Source organism: Aulostomus chinensis, chromosome 10 (genome assembly GCF_037954235.1).
Source record: "Aulostomus chinensis isolate RoL2024-O1b breed Wild chromosome 10, RoL_Achi_v1.0, whole genome shotgun sequence".
In the NCBI taxonomy this organism is placed as follows: domain Eukaryota; kingdom Metazoa; phylum Chordata; class Actinopteri; order Syngnathiformes; family Aulostomidae; genus Aulostomus; species Aulostomus chinensis.
The window spans coordinates 17464662-17483115 of NC_141329.1; the positions used below are offsets into that span (position 1 = coordinate 17464662).

General features: G+C 39.2%; 1 protein-coding gene across 1 annotated transcript; it reads right to left on the minus strand.

Annotated features, from left to right (window-relative positions):
- Window positions 1-1948: 1948 nt before the first annotated feature.
- On the minus strand, window positions 1949-16405 carry ankk1 (ankyrin repeat and kinase domain containing 1). The gene is made up of 9 exons (XM_086216200.1): window positions 16030-16405; window positions 15554-15836; window positions 15292-15443; window positions 14950-14999; window positions 13432-13587; window positions 11991-12097; window positions 11725-11758; window positions 11119-11359; window positions 1949-8359 (listed from the first exon to the last, which is right to left on the minus strand). Exons 1-9 carry the CDS (start codon window positions 16212-16214, stop codon window positions 7318-7320), a joined length of 2250 nt encoding a protein of 749 aa, XP_086072326.1. The 5' UTR covers window positions 16215-16405; the 3' UTR covers window positions 1949-7317.
- Between the last annotated feature and the right edge of the window lie 2049 nt (window positions 16406-18454).

An 18454-nucleotide genomic window follows, 5' to 3' on the forward strand; every position in this document is an offset into this window, starting at 1 on the left:
AATATCATGAACATAGCAATTTAGGAACTGAAAATGCAAGTATATGGCCAATTGCCTTCACTCCAAATATGTAGCCTTTTACATAGGCAAGTGGGCATGTCTCTTCAGGTAATGTCAGATCCTAATATCTTCCAGGTTGGTTTTACATTAAAAACAGAACTGAGCTCTGAGTGTAAAGGTGCAATTCAGTGTATCCCATTAAAGAAAGTTGAATTTTTATACAAAATCTTTCTCCTGCATTGGTGAGATTAAAAACAAGTCATGAGCACTTGCTGTGAATCTTGCAGAATTAAATGGTTCCATAATTACCATGGAAACCTGAAAATGACTTGATGCTGAAGTTTTACAGAAATAAAAAAGCAGTCCACTTTTAATGATCTGTTTTCACCAACTAATTTAAAAATGTTACATGCATATCTGTGCATTTTGATCATTTCACATTTATTTTCTCTGTGTGGCATATATATTGATTTGTGAAATGTCTCCCCACATTACTCAGAACTGGTGTTTGCATCTTTTCAGTGGAAGCTTCTATGACATTTAAGTCAAATATTTAATGCACATTATGCTTTTTAACCATTTCCAGTTTTTATTGCAATATGCAGTAAACCCTAATTAATCAGCATAACCAATAACTCATGTATTGTGTTACAAAATATAAGGGGGTTCAGTGATAAAAGCAGTATTTCATCACATTTTTACTTTTACGACCATTTTGGGCAGGTGATATTTTTCACTGTCTCACTAGTTTTAGACATGCTTCATTAGAGATCATCAGCACATCTGACATCTGTTTTTTGAACAATATCATATTCTAGAAAGATAGAACTGAAAATGTCTTTTGTTTTGATTAATTCAGGGATTTCAGATTCAGATTCAGATTCAGATTCAGATAACTTTATTTATCCCCGAGGGGCAATTAAAGATCACAACTCAAAGCCTGATACAACTATCACAAGCCGTCACAATTATTACAAATTGAAAGTAATAATGGTACACTTCAGAAATTTAACATTCTTTGAACCACCAGTAATTTTGAGGATGAAGAAAAAGTCTCTCTAGCATCATCATGAGTAGCTTGTTATAAATGTTTTGTATCAGTGATAATTTTCTGGGTTAGAGATGAGGAAATGAAGCAGGCTTTAGGATTCGTTCAATCATCTCTGCAGATATGGGACAAGCAATTCTCCTGAGCGGTAGACAATGCCAAACTATACAAAGTGTGTTGTATAGGGCATTCAAATATTGCAAAGTTACTGAGTATTGGGGGTTAGGCTCTGTTCTGGGGAGATAGCAGTGACATCCACCATTAATCATTTCACAGGAATATGACAACAAGAAGGAAAAGGAGCTGAAGGGATAATAAGAATACACCGGAGGAAACAAGGCCCGTCAGAGGCGACAGTTTAATAGTGTGGAGAGTAGGTCTTGCATTGTAAAACAGATTTTAAAATCCTCACAACTATAATACCAAATAATCTACATAAAGGCGACCATGTTATGTCTATATGAGTTTTTTCAGTTGAATCTGTAGTGCCTGTAATTTACAATCAAATCCATAACACTGTATTCAGTAGGATGAGAACAAGTTCACATGGTGAAAAGGAGCAACGGTGGACAAGGAGAGAGGAGATTTAGAGACTGTCAAATTGTAGAGTGAGAGGTAGCTTGGAGGTGACAGGGGTGAAACCTGTTTTCCATATTATCACTCTTAAAAAAAAAATCATTCTGAAGGGGACATGATACATCACTCTATCAATTACAGAGGCAAGGACCAGAGATTCCTGCCTAGATGCCAGCTCAGCCCTGCTGAGATGGCACACCCTGGGTCAGAAGACAGCTATATCAGTCATAATTGCAGCTGCTTAACACCACAGGGCACAGCTCAATGGTTAGCTTAACCCCGCCAGTTAAGAAGGGCTCTGCAGAGAGTAAGTAATGGCACCCCTCTGAGGAGCTAAATATACCAGATGACATCCTGTCATTAAGATGAGAGTTGTCAGACAGACATTCTTCACAATGTCTCTGAGTTGTCTGTTCATAGTGCAGCAGAACAACATTTTGAATTGTATATGCAAAAACAGCATCAGAGAAGGCTATTCTTAAATTTTAAAAACTGTTTATAGGGGTTTAGGTAAGGTCAGATACAGATATTAAACAGCACATCCACAGCACATACCCATAATCCAAATGACATTTGTTTAAAATTCTATTATGTATGTAAATTGCCCCTGATGGGTTTTGAAATAAAGCCATTTGCCTTTTGAGAAGCGCAACATCTTTAATTTGAGAAGGTGGATGCACATTACGACTGATTCAGTATGAACAACAGTTATTAACCGTAGCAGGATTAATTAGAAAGTGAAGTTTCTTTTAATTTAAAGAGCTGGTATTACAGGATTCAACAAATGCAAGAGCACGTGGCAGCATTTCAAGATCATTAACTTTTTATTATTACATCTCTATGCATAACATCCACGTTGAATGAAAAAAACAGCATAATGTGTCTCAACAAAATACAGGAAAATAAAATGCTACATAATTGCAACTTTATGCCTCCTTTCCTTTGTATTTGTTATGCCAGCAACTCACATAACATTATCTTCTTCCTGCTCTGTTAGAAAATAAAATTAGGTTCTTGCAAACCCAATTACTTGCAAATAGAATGTATCCGATGTATCACCGTATGTGTAAAACGGTTGGAGTAATACGATTGAATTAGGAGGGCCTGATTAGATGTTGGAGAGGAGAAGTTTATTTTTCAGGACCTGGCTGACATCAGAACAATGCTATGTTAAACACAAGCCATTCATTTGAATCCTTGAAGGACAAAAATGCTGTTAAACAGGTTTGACAATCACAAAGCACTACAGATTCACAAAACGTGTTTCAGTCCCATCTGTTTGGTTGCTGTCTGGATGTTCACCGTAGATAACAATCACACAATGGTTTGCTTCCAGTTTTTAAGACATGGAAGTCTTCATACACTTGAAATGGGAGATGCTGTCATGAAAAGGACACTCTCAACTATAAATCACCCTACTCTGTCAGGAATACACAGTGTCCTCCAGAGATCCTCTTTCTTTCATAATGTGATGGTTGCTTTTCAAATTCTAGTGAATAAATTACATTGAGAACAGGGGAAGCAGATATTTTACATTGTTGGGCTCATGACAATATAGATTAAAGTTTTGCTCATCTAAACTGAAGACAGGTTGAACAAGTGCAGCTTCCAGGCTGATGTTTAAAATATGACAGATATCTATTGAGTGTCACGGGACACCATGCAGCTAAAGGATTACAGTAGAAAGAACTAGAAGCCACTCGGATACTTCCGCTAAGGAGGCTTGAAAGATGCAGAAAATAAACATACATCATTGAAATACATTGAGGAACGTTCTTCCCAACTGTAAGAAAAAAGTCCTATGGCTCCAGAACAAGATCCATTTAATCTTAATGCTTACACATAAAATGCACTGCCTCAACAAATTTATAGACTCACATTTTTAAAAGTTAATGTCAGTTGTTTCGAAAATAGGTCTTGATTTCCAGAAGATGAAACATTCTTACATTCACAAGGACTCAAGTAATTTAATATAAAGTCCAGAAATACTGGAAATAGCTGTTGAACAGTATTTCCAATTTTATCCAGATTGCCTCCCAACGTTAAAAATAAGTTCTTCGTGATATAATTTCTCTCTACTAAATTTCTCTCTACTAAATTTCATTAAAATCCAGCACTTAGTTTTCATGATATTCTGCTAAAAATAAATAGTGAGCACATAAATAATTATTTCACACAATACACAGTAGTCATTCGCTTGCATAGAATCTCCAGTTAGGCTTCAACCCTGCTTTATTCATTTACAGTAATTTGATGCAGCTCATCTCCCACCCCTCGATCTGAATCAGTCTCTTGGGGTTCCAGTGAAAGCCCTGTGAATGTGTAGGTCAGTGCAGCTCCAGAATCCACACATTTCATTTCATTTTAATAAGGTGTCACTGTGGTATTGTATAAGTTGGGTTTTAAGTCTGCAGGGGATGACTAATAATCATTTATCGTCTATAATCACGTTTGCCTTGTCATAACACATTTATGCATTTATAATTGGACAGGCTCTGTAGGAAGATTCAAATGGTGAAAATCACTATGAAATTATATCTCTTTCTGTCATCTTAATTGATGCAGTTATAAGATGTAATATTTTAATCAAATTAACGTCTATCAATGTAGCAGCAACATTAATGCTGTTCACAGAAGAAACACAAGGTGGTTCAAAGCAGACAATCGATAACTCTTGCTTAATCATTTTGTTGACTTCATCTGACAAAGACTCCCTTTACTGGCTCAATTCTTTTCTCCACTATATTATTCTTGAAGAACATAATAGAGTTCATTATAGTGAACTAAATGATTCTGGCCCTATGTACGACCTCAATCCTATTTTCGACTGAAAGGTTCCTACCGAAGTATACATCACGTATTGGATTATTACTATTACTATTATTATAGGATATTACACACTACTTTCAATAGAAGTGCTGCTCAACTCAAAACACTATATGATAATACTTAGACTTAAATATGCCAAAGAAGCTGCTTAAGACATAGAAGCAAGATAATGCTTTGGTAAATTTAGGTTTATGCAATGATGTAGTAGAAGATTGAACATTCAGACCACAAACCTGGTACAACCATGTTTGAACAAGGTTTTTAAAAATGCATCATTAAAATCAACCAAAACTTTACCAGTATGTTAAAATAGAACCAATTCCTCAGGGTAAACTTAAGGAGAGTGAATGAGTGGTGCAAGGATGGACCCCTGGGGTACACCACAAGTCATCCTACCAGTGGAAGACTAAGGGCATGTTTCCACTGGCTCACTTTGCCTTGGGTCAGGGGGGGTTGGGTCAGAATGGCTCGGTACGGGTGCATTTCCACTAGCAGTGGGTACCACGTCAGCTTGGGAGGACTCACCGGCCGAGCATTTCCCAGCGTAATTTGTGTGGACAACAATGGACTACATGGAGGCAGCGTTATGCCTGTTGCTCAATCAGTGCTTTAAAAGAAAGTAAGGGAGGACAGACAGGAAAGGCTTCAAGCGGCGAAATGCAACACCCAAGAAAAAGACTTATAAAAGACTTTACCAAGCGATCGACCAGTATTCTGCCAAGGCCGAGATGATACGAAGTAGACAATGTAAGCAGGTAAGTTACACAGTCAGCGCCCGCTATGTGTTTACATCACATTTTAGTCCCCGCTCGGCTTGCTTGGAATCCCAGCAGAGCAGGGACCAAAATGGTAATGTTTAGTACCTTGTTGGGGCCAGTGGAAATGGGGCCAAACTGACCTGACCCCACCCGAGCCGAGCTGAAGTGAGCCAGTGGAAACGTGCTCTAAGACTTGCCAGTTGAAGCACCCAAAATTGTCTGTCATGTAGGAAAGAGTAATCATTTTATAGAAATGCCACAAAGGCAAATCCAGTGCAAACAATGATCCAGTTCACTCGAGGGGTCGACAGAATCACTACAGCCTTTATATGTGACAGAACGAAAGCCAAAGGTTTGCCATCATAAGCTGCAACCAACTGATCACTCATAATTTTAAATAGCGCACAGGTTTTCTAGGACCATTGAAACAAATGGCAGTTTTGAAACGTGTGAAATTATTCAAGGAATTTGTGTCCAAAGAGGGTTTTTTTCTCCAGAATGTGTTGAATAATTGCATAGTGACATCATTTCAAAGAGCCTGTGTCCACCAAATTGCTTTTTCAGAGGCCAGTGTATCTTTGTAATTGTTTGAAATGGGAATTCCATGTACTTATTCTATTTTAAAAAGCAATGTGGCAAAATGCTCAGCAATCCCATACCAGTGCCAAACAACAACAATGGAGAAGCTCTTGAACCAGATAATTGTACTTGCTAAAGCTTTTCCTCACGGACAAACACAGATCCACATATCTCTCCCTCTGTGGTTTGGCCTTAATCATATCGAGCTCAAGGACCAGACATTTTTACCTCTTCAGGTATTTCAAACCAAATCATTTCACCTGCAAATAAATGTGCCCCCAAATAAAAGAAATTCAGTGGACCAATGTTGGGTAATTTACTCTACAAGTGTAATCAAACTACTTATTACACTTTTGAAGCGTAATCAAATTTCTGTACTGATAACTGATTTCTAAACAATTTAGTTAAGTTGGTAATAATTTTACTATTTCCTTGTTAGTTACTTAATTGAGGGTAAGTTAACAGTGGAGATATGTAGCAACTCCTCCATGATATACCGGTAGCCTACCCAACAACAGGCTTCATCAGACACTCTCCACTTACACCCGGAATTGGAGGAGAGAAATCCAGGTTCGTTTGTTTTGCTGGAGGACATTCACTGGCAATGGACCTGACATGAGAAGTCGAGGCATTTCTCTCTGAGTGTGGTAATTTCTCAACAGGTTTTACCCTACTGTGCTGCCCTTTTGGATGATTTCACAAATTGGATGTGGAATTTTTTGTGGTTGACAATGTTTTGGTGTCACACAGTTGGCAATGGACAAGAGTGTTCTTGTCTTTGGCTGAGACAAACTCAAAATACTGATTACACGTCCATCTAATTAATGCCTATACTATCCTCCCTCCATATTGTTTTGTTTATGCTAGCAGCTGTTGCAGCTGTTCATGCACATGTGATATCATCTGCCTGAGACTTCAAGGATAAAAGGCTTCACTTTTTACTGTGTAGATAAAAAAAACATTATACATTTTGTCTGCAATGATGTAATGCAGCGGTAACTTCTCATTGCTTGAATTAGTAACTATGATTAAATTACTGATTGAAAATTATAATGTGTTAAATTACTCCATTACTGAAAAATCACATTTCAGTAACACACAACTAAAGAAACTCTTCGTAACGCCCAACACATGCTCAACCTGCCCTAAATCCTAAAGATTTTATTAATTAAAAACTTCCTTTATTCTAAAGGAATTTAAATTTGGATGCAGTTTTAGAAAAAAAGGGGGATAACTGTCAAATTAAAAATATTGAGCCTTGTTACACACATCATTATAATGATGTGCTGTTATTTATTCTTTCCAGTTCCCGTCTGCCCTAAGACAGTCCTTGAGTTGTCGTTAATAAGTTGTTAATAAATGAGTTGTTAATATTCTTCCACTGACAGTTACATTCTCATATTTACTTGGTATCGTTTTAGAGACATTCTAAATTATGATAATACAAATAATGAAGTAGTCTTCCGTGAAACCATAATCTGAGACGATTTCTCCACAGAAACCTAAGAGTTTCAATCCAACTAGTTGTCAACATCGTCTCTCCAGTAACTGAACGATTTCAGATTTTTCACACTTCTTGGCTAGATGTAGAGGTGTGAATCCAGATGAGTCCAGCAGACTTTGGTCTGCTCCATTCAGTAGCAGAGCCTTTATAATGGGCTCACTGCCATGCTTGGCAGCCATGTGTAAAGGCGTTGCCCCTCTGGAGTTTATCGCATTCACATTTGCATGATGTGCTATCAAGTGGAGGACACTTGGGAAACTGCCACTAGTGCAGGCGACATGTAATGGTGTCCATCCTTCACTGTCCTCTGCCACATCCGGGTTAGCTTTGGCTGCCAGGAGCTTATTTACCATATCTGTCTCACTCTGGTGGCAGGCGAGGTGGAGCGGAGTCCATCCATTCTCACCTCTAGCATTCACACAAGCTCCCTGATTCACCAGCTGTACCATGATGGCGTCATGTCCCTTTAGAGCTGCCAGATGCATGGGAGTCCAGCCTTGGTTGGTCGTGGAATCAGGGCTGGCCCCAATTGACAATAGCTGCCTGCAAATGCCTGTATGACCCTTCAGAGCTGCCAAGTGAAGTGGAGTGTATCCTCTGCTTTCTGCACTGTCAACACTTGCGCCACTCTTCACCAAATGTCTCACTATTCTGTTATGACCGGCTTCAGTTGATAAGTGAAGAGCAGTAGAGAGAGATTTGTCAGTGGTATTGGGATCAGCTCCCTTTGTGAGGAGCAGCTTAGCAATATTGAGGTGCCCATAACCAGATGCAAGGTGGAGCGGTGTCCTCCCCTGTGTCTCTTCCTTTTCCCCAACTGCTTTGTCTGTCACCCGTGTCAGCAGTAGGCGGACAACTCCTTCATGGCCATTCTGGCAGGCCAGGTGAAGGGGCATCCAACCGGATTTTTCACGGGCATCCAGCACAGCTCCATTGTCCAGTAGGATACGAACAGTTCTGTCATCACCATCCTGGGAGGCAAAGTGAAGTGCTGTCCAATGGTCCTCATCACCTTGGTCTGCAATTGCACCATGCTCCAGCAGCAAAGAAATGATGTCATGAAACCTGCAGAAAAGAGGTTGAGTCCTCTGTAAACTTAATTTGATCTTTTTTTGTGACATATTGAGAAACGTGCCAATTCACATTATTAGTGAGAGATGGATGAGAGGATCAATAAATGTCCTCCTCTACTACCATCCTACACCCTATTGTCCCCAGTTAAATCACTGGCCAAATCAAAGCTACTTCTTTCCTTCAGGATGTCAGATTTTAGCCCTATCCACATTACTTTGGGGACATAGCAGAACTAACAAATATAATTATTGCCTCTTATTCATTCATTTAACTATACATTTGTATTCTCATCAAAGAGGTTTTGCTTTAGAAACATCGCTCTGCATTATGAAGTTAAGCAGAAGTTCAATCAGGACAACTATATACAGCACTCAGATGTATGAACGATCAGGAACCCCTTCAATCTCTGCAGTGAGGTGGGCCGCAAACCCACCCAGAAATTTCACCACGCAGCTTCAAACCAAGCACTCGATTGTCTTTGCCACCTCATCACATCCCAATCAACCTGCTACTTGTTTACTTTGTTCATGACTTTGTGCTCTCATGCTCAAGACTACTGCTAGACACTGATGTCTGTCTCACTCGCAAGTGACGTCTGTCCACTCATGCACAGGCACTGCACTTCAAGCATTTATTCCCATCACAAGCAGCTCAGGTGTGTCTCAGTTCTTGCTTCTTATCTAAGGTCAAGTCTTGCAGGTTAATGTTTTTCACTGTTAGCCTGATTGGTTCATCTGCAGGATGCAAATAAATTTGCCATCGGGGAGACTTCTGTCATCATAAAATCCTGCCGTGTTCAGATGAATGACTTAATAAAATATGAACGCATATTTCTCACATTGAAATGGTTATACTTGGTTAATTTGATGATCTTGACCTGACCTGACTTGCTTGGTGTTCACCTACTGCTCATTGCAAGTTACCCTCCCTCTGCCGAATGTTTCAGTTTGACATTGTCAGCTCAATCTAAATTGTGTCTCACATCTCCTGTTTCTGTCTACCAGTCTTGGGAAGTAAATTCATAAAACTGGTCGTGTTTGCTGCTTCATCTCATATTTTATATTTGTTTTAACATCAGGTCATTGCTGACTACTTGTAGGGGAAAATTCTCATTTTTGTTGATCACATATTTTATCATTAGTATATGTGGTAATCTCTATACATTTTATTTCTTCTCACTGATCTGTCACTCATCTCCAGTTTGTCTTTGCAGGCTTCCAACTGTAACATCATCTATCTATGTCATTGCTGACCTTCAGCCTTTGCAGGCTTGCTGCATCGCATCATTTTGCAATCATATGCAGTAGCTGCTGTCTTTTTAAATACGTCTCTTTCTTTCCACTCCGTTGTGGTTTTCTGCTGTCATTTGCACCCCTCCTCCTCCCAATCGCCACCTGATCTTCCCAGAGTCATTAAATCCTTCATCTCCTACCAGTCTCATCCACAGTTAACTTCCACTGCCATCACCACCAGTGTCAGGACTCCATGGGTGGATCTATCCTGCAGCTGCTCTGACATGATGTTCTTGTGGACACAAAGATTCCTACAGCCACTTTCATATGTAATCAACATCATCTTTTTCTATAGATGAAAAGCTAGCTATTTACAAATATTGGTGCAGAGTCAGTTGGTCAGTAAGCAGTCATTAACAGATTGCAAACACCACAACATTCTCTGAGGATTTCAGTATATGGAGCTTGATTGTGAGACGACCATCAATCAACAGCATGTACTCGCAGATTAATAAAATCCCTTTGTTGCACTTTAAAGAAACATTGTGTACTGTCAAATGACAGTGACATTCTCTGCTGACGAAAAAAAAAAAAGCAATTTAAGATTTTACTCAGAAAATGGCTTTATAACCTACAACTATTAATTATTGGTGCTTCACCGAGGTAGCACATCCTTGTGTTGACGTGTTTCCCTTCAAGGCATCATGCTTGCTCATTCTGGGGAGTGGAAGAGAGCTTGTGGATGTGTGCAATGGCACCTCATGCTACTTTTTTGTGGAATAAAATCCCTCAGATCCTCATTCTCTTGTGTCATGTAAGGCTTGATTCGACCGATCAAGCTGATCATCACAGTTTGACGTCTGCCACCACATTGACATCAAAATCCACCTCCTTGTTTCACATTTAACTTTAATCTCTTTTGATACAGCATCTTCATGTCAAAACTCTGTCTCCTGTATGCTGGTTCTGAAGAGCTGAGTCTTAATTGTCCAACGGCCAAATTAAAAAAAAAAAGATGAGGACAAAAGAAGGGCAAAATGTTTTCTTGGGGATATTAATTTGGGGTTTCATTGTTGTAAAATCTCTATCTATACTGCCTCATGGTAGTTAAAGTCTACTGATGGAGTGACAAGTTATAGATAAAGCTTCTTGTGGGACCCATTCTATCCAAGCCTGTAAGGTCTGGAATTAACGGTATGGAATTAAAGAAGGCTATATGAGCTTGCTTCACGTACATATTTATCACGTCATTATTTCCATGATAACTATTTTATTAGAGACATTATTAATGCAATATGTTAGCGGCAAAATATTTTCCTGATGAATAGGGAGCACTCTCTCACACAAGCAGACATCCTGTCATCTATCTTTCACCGTGGAGTAATCTATTTCATTCTCTGTTAGATATTTATATGTTTATCATTTGAACTGCAGACTTAAAAAAAAAGCCAGCAACATTATCAAACTTTTTTTTCTGTGTACGTTTTAAAAGGTGTGATAATGTGTCCCAATACAGACCTGTGCAGAGCGGCGATAATGAGAGGAGTGTAACCTCTGGCAGTAGTACAGTTCACTTCAGCCCCCAGACTCAGGACCTGCCTCACGCTCTCCGCATCCCCGCTGGCTACCGTGTAGTGCAGAAGACTCTTTTGACCTGAAAACTGTATGCAGGCATGCTCTGTTTTCAGTGACTGTCTGAAACTACCAAAGTCCTTCTTTAAAAGGAGAGAGAGAATGCCATCCTTCCCATATTGTTCATCTGCCAAAAGAAAGCAAAGGACAACGTTTGAGACGAGGAGCTTCAGAAACTGTATTAAACTCGTGAAAATTTTTATTCAATTAGCTCTGTTACTCCTTCAAGTGTAGTACGCCATGGACATATTAATAGAGATGTACCAAAAATGAAAGGATTAATCAAATGAATAATTACTTCAGTAATCTAATAAATATTTCACAGTTGTATGAATGGGAAGATTCTACAGCTCATGGTTATCAAGGATCTGCTGTTCACTAATAAACCTAAAATCAAAAATGTGACAGTACTGTAAATAGCACTTTTTAAATGTCAGCTGTTGTGGCTTTGTACTTGAAGGAATTTCCATCCTCCTCTGCTCGTGTGTTTACCTGGGGGAGTGTCGTGCATTTGAGGCAAAGCAATCTGAAATAGAGTCAAAGAGAGCAAACAGAAAATGTATTAGCTGTGACATTAGTTTCACAGACTAATATGCACATACAGTATATAAACCAGTCAGTGAAAATACAGCTGCGAATAACGGAAAATGCCATTTGCGCTCAAAATACATGTGTAGCCTATTTTCTCTGTCCCTATTCAGATGCACATTATGCTAAATGTGAAGTACATATTATAATATTTCAAAAGCAGAACAAACTTTATATGTGGGAGAAGGACTTGAATTCTGTCCACTGCTGTGAAACTGGAATTTTGGTCCCGGTATCTTCAGCACATCACACAGAACCTCTGTTTTTCTCACAGTATCTGCAAAGAAAACAGCAGTAGGCCCCAATAATTAAAAGTATTCCTGCATGTTTCCCGCTCTACAACCCAGTGGAATTGTTTCATTATTGTACCACTACAGAGAAAGAACTGTCATGCATGACTTAAAGCGTAATTCTTTTGTGGATACGGTGGCCTAATAATACTGAGGTTTCATGAACATCGCTCACTGGAATTGTCTATGAATAAACATGACATGCATCTATATTCATTAACATGACTTCCAAAGCCATAAGAGCTTGTCAAAATGAAATTGAGCCACTTGTATAAATGACTTGATCTGATTTGAATGCGCGTTTCACGCAATGTGTATCTGTAAAACCTCATCAACTGTTGGCATGACAACATACAAAAGCTGGGGTTTTTTTTGTTTTTTTTTAAATCTGGGTGCAGGGCCTTTCTATAAGCAAAACAGATTTAAATATTCCCGACAATTGATCATTCGTTTCATGGTTTTATTGGGCAGCAGAGTTTTGAAGGACATTAGTTTGATATTGCATCCGTTCATGCACAAGTTGGCTTAAGTTAAGCACAAATGTATTATGTTGGAATACATTTGTATACTGAGTTTTTTAGTTACCTGCCCTTGAGAATCTGCCTGTGATGAAAAACCACTCAAAAATACATTTTGTTGGTACTGAAACATGTCATGTTACTTTGTTATTCAAGCTAAAGTTGTGCTGAATGCAATGAAGTTTGAACAAATTTATCTCTCTGTAGATGCACCCATGCATGCTATGATCTTTTCCCACAATTTATATAAAAGTATGGAACTTTCTTTTTACTCCTTCCAAGTAGGAATTGTCCTTGAATTTTATCTGCCGTTGTTTTTATAATTAACTTTTAAATATATTCTATGAACATTTCATTGTTGTCATCACAATGCTTTTGGGCAGCATTCCTCTTTCCGTTAAAGCTACAAATACACTGCTTTGTGAACAGAAGAACACTTCATTCACTCATTTCATTTATTACCCCTCTCCTATGTGATGTGTGTGGGAGAGGACCAAGGGGCTCACAAATTAAACTCTCCCCCACACAACCTTTCAATGTCACATTAATTTGCAAAGTTTTATCATTAGACAATGTGCAGGTGTCTGACTGTTTGATGACCTTGAGCCTTGCGGATGGAGTTTTTTTAATCCAAATTATAATCAACTTGAATTCGCCTGCAGTTTCGTATTTCTCGATGCTTGAATGCTAATAGTCTAGACAGTCTTTTCAATTTATTTCCACACTTCTTGCAGAATTGTTACTTCTTTTCTCTTCATAATTTGACCATTAGCCTTCCCACGCAAACTGAATGACCTCTTTACCTGAAAATGGCGGCCTTCTTCTGGGATCATGTTCCCAGCACTCCTTCATGATGCTGATCATCTGCTCACACTCATGTGGCCTCTCCTCAGGTATCATCTCCAAACAAAGTCTTTTACCATGTGACACATGTAGGAGCACTGTTGTCACACTCCACCCTGGGTCACAAATCAAACACATTGCACACTCTAGCCACGTTAACCCTTTGTTGTGTCAAAGTTATGATGAGACCATTGATCAGTGCTGTTTTACCCAAACAGCAACAAAGAACCTTAAGAAGAATTACAAAAAGCTTCATCCTCAATTATCTGATGAGTGTTAGTTGAACTATTGCCCCACTTACAGGTAAAGGAAGATTGCTTACTGTTGAACCCCTCAAAACATCTCACCGATAGTGAATTGCGTCCTCACATGCAAAATGGGTGAACCAATTGTTACAATCTGTCAAACATATTTCCTGTACATTGTCATAGGATTTTTTTTTTGGGGGGGGGGGGGTGAACAGTAATGATATGATGAATTGCTCACAGCTGAATGAAAAAAACAAAAAAAAACGATGTGAATATTGTCTCACACCCAAAAAAATCAACAAGTAGGAAATGGCAAAAAGAATTGTATCCCTTTCTCTCTTTGTGCTGTGCAGTGCCTCAAAACATTCTTTTCGGCATTGCAATCACATAATCTATCACCAGATTCCAATGCAAGCAGTAAAGTGTAATTGTAAAGTCTGTCCATCTTTTTTGTAAACGATACCTCATGTACAGTAATTGTTTAAAAAAAAAGAAGAAGCACAGACTGCATTTTCAGTCAATGTCATCAAAACCGTCTTCAGCTTTGCAGAATTCTGATGTGGTTTTGTTGCTCTAGCTGTTTTAAGCTTTCAGCTGCCATTAGCTTGAAGCCAAATATACATGGCTAGCTCTTTTTTGCATTCTAGGGTCACAATGCGCGGGGGGGGGGGGTATCTTTGTGAGCTCTGGAAACCTATTTCTGAATTTTTGAAAGGCAAAACACTTTTTTGGGGAAGTATTCCTTCCAAGTATCCTTTGTAAAATGTATCACAGTGACTGAGAAAATTTGTTCTAGGAAAATGAAATGTCCATCCATCCATCCATTGTCCTCCGCTTACTCCTGTTAAGGGTCGCGGGGGGGGCTGGAGCATCTGTATCCCAGCATCGACAGGCGAGAGGCTGGGTTCACCCTGGATAGATCGCCAGTCCATGACAGGGCCAACACATAGAGACAGAAAACCATTCACACTCACAGTCGTACCTACGGTCAATTTAGAGTATCAATCAGCCTCGTCCCCAATTGCATGTCTTTGGACTGTGGGAGGAAGCTGGAGTACCAGAGAGAACCCACACAGGTACAGGGAGAACACGCAAACTCCACACAGAAAGATCCCGTGCCCGAGCTGGGACTCGAACCCAGAACCTTCTTGCTGTGAGGCGACAGTGCTAACCACTGCAGCACCGTTCAGCCCGAAAAATGAAATGTGTTTCAACTTAATTTTTTCCTACCTGAATAAGGTTTCTGCTGAGTCAGAATCTCCCATATTATAATTCCAAAGCTGTAGATCAAAGTAAGCAGATGAGATTTAGTCCACACTTTAATTTATCCTGTACAGACTGAAAAATGTCACCCAAATGAGTACAATTAGATAAAATAGAAGCATTTTTGTTCTGAAAATAAAAGACTATTGAATATGAAAGATAAGAGAGTGAGCCAGATAATGTGAATATATGTCCTTGTAATATGAAAGGGTGTTCCACTGAGAGCACAAGTGATACAATGGTATAGTGCACAGAATCAAAAAGAACTCTGAAACGGTGCAATTTCAAAAATTTTCCTGTGTGAGTCACCTGTAAACATCAAAAGCAGTTCCAGGAAGATCAGGGCTCTGAGTGAAAGTCTCGGGAGGAATGTAGCTTAAGTTGCCTCTTCCTGTCAGACACTCCATGAATGAATTTTTGTTCATACTTCCTTCCCAATTGAATAAACCAAAATCTGAAATCTTTCGTTGAAAAAAATTGCATTATTTCACTTGCATTCTTCACTCTTCAGGAGTGTCAAGAAATCATTGTAAGCAGTTTCATCATTCTGATTTCTCAGAGTTTAACTCACCTTGACATGAAGGTGGTCATCCAGTAGGATGTTGGATGTTTTAAGGTTAAGATGGAGTAGTGGAGGTTTTATGCTGTGGAGGAAATTCATGCCCATAGAGGTCTCATGAATCATCTGGAATTTCTTTGGCCACATAAAAGTGTGACTGTTCAGGAGATTGTTCAGTGAACCATTACTCATGTACTCCATCACTGCAGCAGATGCTTCCTGGCACAGTCCATAGATAGTCACAATGTACTTGAATCTCACGTTGGCTATGTTGGACGCCTCGTCTTTTAGTCTCCTGTGACAGACGGAATAATCTATCAAACATTAAAATGAATGAAACCTTAATATGATAAGTTATTCATCATTATGTAGCCATTGTTACACCGGCAACAAGCTGATTTCTTAAACACACTCTAAATTGTGTTTCAACTGCTAGCTTCCTTTTGTCGTCAAAATGACACAATGTGTTAGTTTCTACATTTTCAAACCTGTAAAAGTTGTTTGGACTCAAAGCTGTGTCGAAGATTTTCAGGGCACATTTTTCCCTCCAGAGCTTCAATTTAACTTGGTACACCTGACCAAATCTGCATTCTGCCACTTTAATCCAGTCAGTCTCGAAGTCATCCTTCTTGAAGTTCCTAAACTGCCCAGGGGATCTGTCAAGGCAATCCATGAGTGCCACAATCCTCTCCAATTTAAATCCCCACAGAACACTCACTGTTTAATCCCACACATAAACAGGGTTTATCCTCCAGATCAATATCGATCAGCAGCACTGCGGGAGCTTACATTTCATACCGAGTGCGAAAAAGTTTGACAGCATGGATCCACACAAAAATCAGAGGTGGCGAGTAGGTTGAAATGCTTGTGGCATCTGGAGTCATAAATACTGGTGTGCACTGCTGATCTGTGGGAGGAGCCATGGAGGAGAACTTGTTTGCACTGTAATGTCGTAAAACCGGTTTGTAGGTGAACAGACTGTTGATCTGGCACAGGAGGATAGACATTATATTTTATCACTCCCTACCAGTCTCAGCATTTACTCATAACCAAGCAATTTCCGAGGATATATCAATTCAGCACCGACAGAATGTCACCCACGACAGCTGATAAGCCTCAGTCATTTGGGCCTGTATACATCTACACAGACAGTATAACGCACATAGTAGATGATGTGCTTAATGATCCGACCACTTCTATCAAACTGTCCTTAAACAAGGCACTTAACCCCCCAGCAGCTCCACACTGTGTATATGTGTGTGTGTGTGTGTGTGTGTGTGTGTGTGTGTGTGTGTGTGTGTGTGTGTGTGCGCGCATGAGAGAGAGAGAGAGAGAGAGAGAGAGAGACAGAGACAGAGACAGAGACAGAGACAGAGAGCTGCCTTCTTTCTAGGGTCAGGTTTAAATTAGGGTTTAGGCCTGAATTTAGGTTTGGATTAGACTGTCCACATTCTTACTCTATGTCTACAAAACACAAATCAAAATTGACCAAAGGACAAGAATAATAATAATATATCAGAGGTAAAGCTAAGTTTTAAGATCTTATTTCATAAAATTGAACATCTCCTAGTCACAAAATGTGAAACGTACAGAACAACTTCTGTATCTTTTTATTTAGTATAACCTTTCTTTTGGGGGGAACTGTTAACCCAGATACTGGTGTGTGATAAATGTTCTTGGAATGCAAGCAGGTCTCTGTAGATGGAAGTGACAGCAAAGTGAGTAATCTTTGTGAAGTGTCCTCTGCCAACACTTAAGGTTTACATTGTTGTTTGTGTAATGTCAGCTGAATGGCAATGACAGCTTTTGTTGTTGTTGTGGAATTCTTTTAACAAAAGCAAGAAAAACATATCAAACCAATTCAGTGTCAGAACAGCATTCCCAAGGACATATTGAACCACTTTTTCCATTGAAAAAGCTAAAAAATGATCATTGTTGTCTGAATTTTTTATTTTTTAATTTGTCCTGAATATATGTTAAGCACAAAAGAACAAAATCATCAACAAAGGTGCTATAGAATACATGTATCCTTGCCCAGACAGATTTTTTTTTTTCAGTTACAAAAGGTACGCTTGCGGAGCACAAACTCTTCCAGCACTCTTTTCAAAAACAAGAATCCCTATCTTTTAAATATTTTGTATCAAATTAACATGTTATAATCCACAATTTAATTGACATACTGTGTCTGTGTTTGATTAAACTAAGTTATGATTTAGGTGCTATGACAGCCCCTCTGGAAAAGACTGACACAACTGCATGGTAAAGTAAAAAAATAATTTAATTACAGTTTGTCAATTAATTAAGAACTGATAAATATATACCAAATTTACTAATGTTAGCAGGAATCCTGTTAACCTGTAGGTACTTTACACAAGGTACAGTATAAATTCCGTCCATCCATTTTCCACCACGTATCCTATTAATAACCCTTTCACACAGAAATACGCGTGTCAAAGCGTGTCAAAGCTCGGCATTAGGGCGCATGCAAGCTTCCAGCAGACGCGGGTCTGAGCTCTCGCTGTGCGGGCTGCGTGCCTGTGTTTGTCTCCTTCGTACATCATCGCACTGACAACGTCATCATTACTGATCAGTCGAATCCCTTCGAGGTAAACAAACGACAGCACGGACTGAATAAATATATGAATAAATATATATATATATATATATTTATATATATATGTATATATATATATATATATAGTCTATCCCCGCTGCCTTTGGGTGAGAACGGGGGTTCACCCTGGATGGATCCCCAGTCCATCGCAGGACCAACACATATAGATAGACAACCATTCACACTCACAGTCACACCTACAGTCAATTTAGAGTATTCAATCAGCCTCGTCCTCTCTTGATGTCTTTGGACAGTTAGCGTGGTCAGCACTGTCGCCTCGCAGCAAGAAGGGTTCGAGT